Source organism: Triturus cristatus, chromosome 4_2 (assembly GCF_964204655.1).
Source record: "Triturus cristatus chromosome 4_2, aTriCri1.1, whole genome shotgun sequence".
NCBI classification, from domain to species: Eukaryota; Metazoa; Chordata; class Amphibia; order Caudata; family Salamandridae; genus Triturus; species Triturus cristatus.
The window spans coordinates 43,976,950-43,982,949 of NC_140586.1; the positions used below are offsets into that span (position 1 = coordinate 43,976,950).

Sequence of the window (6,000 nt, forward strand, 5' to 3'; positions counted from 1 at the left end):
TGCCTTGCGTAATCTGCACCCTCGCCTATCTTGCCTGTGACTTATGACATGATATACTTCTGTCCTTTTCTGACATACCCTGCCCCCTTTCCCCGGTAAATATTGTGACCCATTCATGAACTGTGGGCTGCACATGTACTAACCTTAGCATCGCAGTTACCTCGCTGCTCAATATCCAAAATTACCTCCATACCTCATACACAAGTGTTGCATTCCACGCCCAGTTAATCTATCATTCACAAACACAATCCCCAAACTCTCCACCCCTTTTCGGGCCGTGAAGCGGTTCTACACTGTTTCATGCCAGAATGTCTATGCTTATCCTCTGAGCTCCCATGCCTGAATGCTCCCCTCTCTGCGCTGTCGTCATTGAACCCTTTTACCTATGTTTGATACTTCCTTCTTAAAATGCGTGAATTTGTTTTCCTACATGCGCCTGTCCGCTGTGCTTATTTGGCACCTACACCTACCTTCTTTTTATTCTGTTTTTCTTAACTTACTGTGTCTTGCCTGTTATAACACGTGACTCTTCTTGTCAGGTATCCTTATGTCCGGATTGAGTCTTCTGCTCATAGCCTCATTGGTGAACGTCTTCATTGGATCTGTTTTCATGTTCAAGGTAATAAGGGCTGTTTGGGGTTGCCAAGGGGCATATTTGTGCAATATGGGGCGGGAAAGTCTCCTACTGGGACCGGATGTTTGCTGTTGTGTGCTCGTGCATGATGGGAGATGACCAGACTACTTTTTTTGAAGAGGAGTGCTTTCCTCAGTCTAGAGGTGTGGTACACATTTGCCCTGCAGCAAGGGAGGTAGACAAATAAATGGTCAGGTGTGGGGGGGGGGTTATGGGTTGGGGTTGTGCTCAAGTTTTGTTATTGACAATAAATGTTGGATACTTGTCTCCATTTTATTTTCTTATTGTCTTCCTGTCTGTTGTGCCCTTCCTATTTATTGTGCCATGTCTCCCTGTGGTGGTGAGGGTTGTTATTGCAGTAAGGAAGTAAGGGTCGACCTACAGGCCTTGCCAAGGGGCTTGATTCCTGTGTAGCCTATTCTACCCTGCGGTGATTCAAGCGCTATACAAAATACATAAATACCCATATAGATAAAAATTAATTCACGCAGTTGGCTATTTTGCAACTCCTTTGACCTCCTCGGTAGCTGTATCAAGTTAAGAACAGTAGGATTGCCCTGCAACATAGGCAAGTAAACAGAAAATTCACATCCACTTTGGTTTTGTTTTTTGGTGTGGCAGTTCAGGTTGTAGAGTTAGTTTGATATCTCTAATGTAGGAGTAGTAGCATTGCATAATCGTTTTGAATGAGCAACAAAAGCATTGGAAGTGCTGGATGCCATAAATGGAGCGCTACTGATAGTGCAGTGAGAAAACAAGTTGGCCCTGTATCACGAGAATTACTTCACGCCTCTGCTTGTCATGACTTCTTACCCTCCAGCACCATGGTCTCACTGTATAATCTGCCTCTTACTCTGTTTCAGGCCAATCTGTACCTAGGGCTTCTTGTCATGTGTGGCTTTGTCCTCTTCGACACTCAGCTCATCATTGAGAAGGCAGAGCTTGGTGACAAGGACTATATCTGGTGAGTGGGGATCTAAGTAGCACTCTGGTTGATCCTTGATGGTGGTTAACTTCGGAGACGGTAACACTTTTCCTGTGTCTACCTCAGGCATTGCGTGGATCTCTTCCTGGACTTCATAACCATCTTCAGGAAACTGATGATTATCCTGGCCATGAATGAAAAGGTGAGATCTTGGGTAAAGCGTATGGGGGTCTTCACAAGTATACTCTTTTTCCTTCGAAGGATGCTTTCAGGTTTACAGCCCACACAGATGTGTGCCCAGTGAGCAGATATAGCCTTGTTGCTATCTTGACAGAAGTCAAGAAAAACCCAAATGGCCTCTACCTGACAGCATGACCCATCCTGCACGCACTATCTCGAACATTTTGGTTATGTGATGACAACCCCACCCCCCCCAGCAGAGACTCTATACCAATCTTTTAGGTGGATTGTATTCCTGCACTGCTCTCGCTTTAAGAACTTAAAGAACTTCATAAGAGTATTGTAGCGCTCTCTATAGTTTGCTGCTCCCCCTCCCAATACCTGACCCTGCTGCTTGCTGCTGTGTTGCTCCTGCAACCCTATTTGCTCTTTTCCTCAAGTGTTGCTTTTTCTGCTTGATATCATTAGCTGACCACGCCATGTGTAGTGTTGCTCCCCCATCCCCGTAATGGCTTGTTTGTTTAATCCCTATCCCATTCTTAAAAGTAGCCTGTTGCTTCCTTCATCCACTTCCATTGCTTCCTGTCACCAGCTTCTTAGAGTCTCCCCCACCCCTCTTGTTCCTTAAAATACGTTTTTTTGTTGTTTTTGTTGGTGGATCCGGCAGATCCTATTTACTGAAGACACCCGTGTCATTCAGTAGCTACAGGCATGTGTAGGATGTCATGATACAGCTGTCTGATATGACGCTGATGCCGCACTGTTATAACGTCCTTTTCTTCTTGACTTATTTTTAAACTAATCCTCTTGCTTAAAAAGGCAATACCTATTGGCTTTGCCAGTGCTTCTTTCCTATGCTTAACTGGGATGTACTCTTGGTGTATTTTTTTTTCTTCAGAATGTTAGGCTATGTAGCTCATCAATCAGCACTGCCTCTCCTTCATTCCCAGGTGTTCAGGGCATTGCGTCTTGCTAACAGGAAAAGATGCCACAGTTCCACCATCCCAGTTGGAAAAATACTTTGTCATAGATCCCAGCCATTCCAATATTTGTCATCTTAAACAGACTTCTTTATTTTATTTTGTTAGGAGGGTCTTATTAGTCACTTACATTGTGTCTTCTACTTACCAGTACAGGCTCCATTCGCAAACACCAATTCTTAGATCAAAGAATGTTCTTATTGGCATTGGAGTTCCCGCTCAGCCTTCTTAGCAGTTTTGGACCTTTTGCTTGTAGGCAAATAACTGGTTCACAGTGCCTGGATAAATTACTCTTCAGTGAAACCCAGTACTTTTAGAAGCATTGATATCTTAAGGGGAATTTGTGCACGATGAGTAGAAGAGTGCAACTTTCAGGAGCCTCGCTGTATATTTAAATAAGCCGGGCACCCACCCCTACAGTTGGCCATAAAACGTGTTGCACACTGTCATTTTTGTGCGATACAGTACACGGAGCGCTCTTGCAAGTCGGGTTAGTTTCTGTGATGGAGTTCATGAAGTGTTGTGATGTCAGTGATTCGTCAGCGTATGAGAATCCACAACAAAATTCACTGCCCTATGCGACGTAAGCTCCAGGAAAGCGGTGTCGCTGACCTGGGGGAGGATTGAGTGCTGTCTTCATCAATGGCAAGGATTGTAATTTAAGGCCCACTCAGTTACTATTTTCGCTTTGATTTACTTATTAATTCAGTGTGTTTTGGCCTGTTTATGATCTGACTCTGCTCTTTGTTTTCCACTTTTAGGAAAAGAAGAGGGAAAAGAAGTAAAGCGTCCCGGTGCCAGACCTCCCCAGGACCTTTATGTTTTTACCTTGATTTTGTTCTGTTCTCCTTCCCTCGGTGGCGGCAGCGGCAGGGTCTCCCCTGTTTGCTGGTGATGTAAAGCATTGAAAACGTTTTTTCGCTTCTGTGCTGATTTTCTGCCTTTTCTTGGCTCTCAATAACAATCAGCTGATTAGCAGCTTTCCAGAGTTTGGCTTCAAGTTGCGAGTGTGGTGTTTTAAGAAAAAGGTTTAGGTAAGTCCTCTCCCGCTGCCATGCCAGAAGATGCATACCACAACCCTGCCCTGTGTCCCCACCCAGTATTGTTTGGTCGATTACTAATTCTGCACAATGTGCAACGAAGGAAGCGGACAGGGGCCTGACCTTTTGACTCTATATTATTCCCCCTCTCCGTAGACCCTCGAAATAGAACATGGCAGTCCACTGTGCAGTGTAAGAGGAGACTTTGGACTGTCCAGGGTCTAGGCTTTGATCTCTTCACCCTGTGGAGCAGAAGACCTGGGCTGCCCCTCTTGCGTGGAGACCCTCGCTGCACAACAAGGGTGTCTTTCTGACATGCACCCTGTTCCAGTTGATTAACACTTCTTAAGGAACCACGCTCTTTGTGTTTCTGTGCAAGGGAGACTGTGAAAGATAAAGCTTTCTGGCAGCAACTCTCGTTGCTCATGACATCTAGGTGCTGGCAGATACAAATATCCTTCACAGTCCCCCGTAGCTGGATACATTGGAGTATTTTTTTGGCCCTGAGCGGGATAAGCTGCGTCATAGCTTTTGCACATCTACATTGCTTCAGCTTTCTTTGGTTGTTGTTTTTCCCGTAAATGCTGCCTCCTTATTCAGTGGCTTTATTGTGCTTTGGAGCCAGTAATGGCTGCTCACTGAGCACTTAAACCATACACTGACCTGTGCTGAAGTCTGCTCAGGTGGGTGGTACTATTCAGCAGCTCCTCCCTGAATCCCATCTACTGGCCCCACCATATTTTTTGAGCATGGTGTTGAGAGGAGCTGGACCGCCACAAAGTATGCACAGTTAATCTCTGACTGTAAACGGAGGGTCTGGAGCAGTTATTTTCATGGCCCTTTGAGTATTTTGCCTGGTCAAGTGGAAGCTTAATGATTCTCTCTCTCTTCCCTTGTAATGTTTTTTTTTACTTTTTTTTTTTTTGCATTATAGCTGCATTTCTCTTAACACTTTTAGACACTTGCAACTTGGAGGAAGTTAGTGCCTGCCTCCAGCTTAGCCTAGTTAATGATATATCCCCTTTTCTGGGGTTCACCTGTCAAGGATAATTCACAACATTTTAAAGGAAGGCCTTATCCTTCTGGTTCTGCTTGTAGACAACATTTTTGTCTGAGTGGCTCAATGGTTCTCTGCCTCTTCTGCATTCAAGGGCTCCTAAATACTTTGCAATGAAGAATATAATAAGACTACTGTGGTCTACCACCAGTTGCTGAACCTCCAGTGCATACAGGGCAGCTGCTCGCTGTAGGCCCTTGGCTAAAAGTGGCCAAGCCTACTGGGATTGCTGTTAAATTCCTTTAACTTTCTGGAGGTGGTGACCCTCAGTAGGCTGAGAGAAGTTCACATTTGTACATACCGTCTTAACCATTGCACCTTCCGTGTAGCGTTCAGGCTTACTAATGTACTACATCAGTTTGTCTCTCCGTGCCCCTCTCCTTAGCTCAGATAGAATTGGTAGTTTGTGTTTGTTCTGAAGTCTCATCTCTAGTTCTGGCTTCTGCTGTATGTATGATGGAAGAAAGACTGCGCCAAGGAGTGCAGAGAGCAGACTCCCCTCCATACAGAACACGCAAGTCTACCCAACTACCAAGAAGCATTGGGTTGTCTGCTCCATTCAGGTGTACCTTGAAGGGACCCGGGCTACTGCCAGGAAGGCTAAAGTGTTACTAATCTCCTCTTTCAGGTGTCTCTCCTGTATCCCTTCCCTCCCACCCACCCTTTGCTCCAGACACAGTGCCAAGAATTAACCAGAGGAGGATGGAAGGTGGTCTAACCAGTTTTAATTGAGTAATAAGCACTTCATTTTACAGGAGCGATTGTGTGATAAAATGCTCATACTGTGAAGACAGAGGACTTTAATTGAAAACGTATATAAGATTCTAATGACCTACTTTGTATAAAAAATAAAACTGATATCCAGACTTTATCTTCTGTCCTCTGTGCAGTATTAGTGAGACCAACGTGAGATGGTGCACATGCATGTTTGTCTGTTCGGTAGTTAATGCATTAGTCATTTGTACCAAAATTGGGCTAGGTAAGGGGTATGGTGAAACAATGGGAGTGTGCAATAATGCATATGGCTGGGCACTTGGTGATTGGGCATGGATCGGTGAGTGGGTGTTTCCTGACCTTACAGTAAGATTCCAACTTGTATAAAACCCTGAAAGGAGGTGGGTGTGGGGCAGTGTATGTTTCCTTGCTGTAACTCTTACTTATGTATCATTCAAACTGGTGGTCGG

The 6,000-nt window shown here is 44.8% G+C and overlaps 1 protein-coding gene across 7 annotated transcripts in view; it reads left to right on the forward strand.

Annotated features, from left to right (window-relative positions):
* The window catches only part of TMBIM6 (transmembrane BAX inhibitor motif containing 6), a 39,211-nt gene extending 33,524 nt beyond the window's left edge, over positions 1-5,687 (forward strand). For all 7 annotated transcript variants that reach the window (XM_085600379.1, XM_085600378.1, XM_085600380.1 and 4 more), the window contains exons 7-10: positions 540-619; positions 1,498-1,598; positions 1,686-1,761; positions 3,481-5,687. In XM_085600379.1, coding sequence (XP_085456505.1) covers positions 540-619; positions 1,498-1,598; positions 1,686-1,761; positions 3,481-3,504 — 281 coding nt within the window. In that variant the 3' untranslated portion in view covers positions 3,505-5,687. The remainder of the gene's footprint in view (positions 1-539; positions 620-1,497; positions 1,599-1,685; positions 1,762-3,480) is intronic.
* The last annotated feature ends 313 nt before the right edge of the window (positions 5,688-6,000 follow it).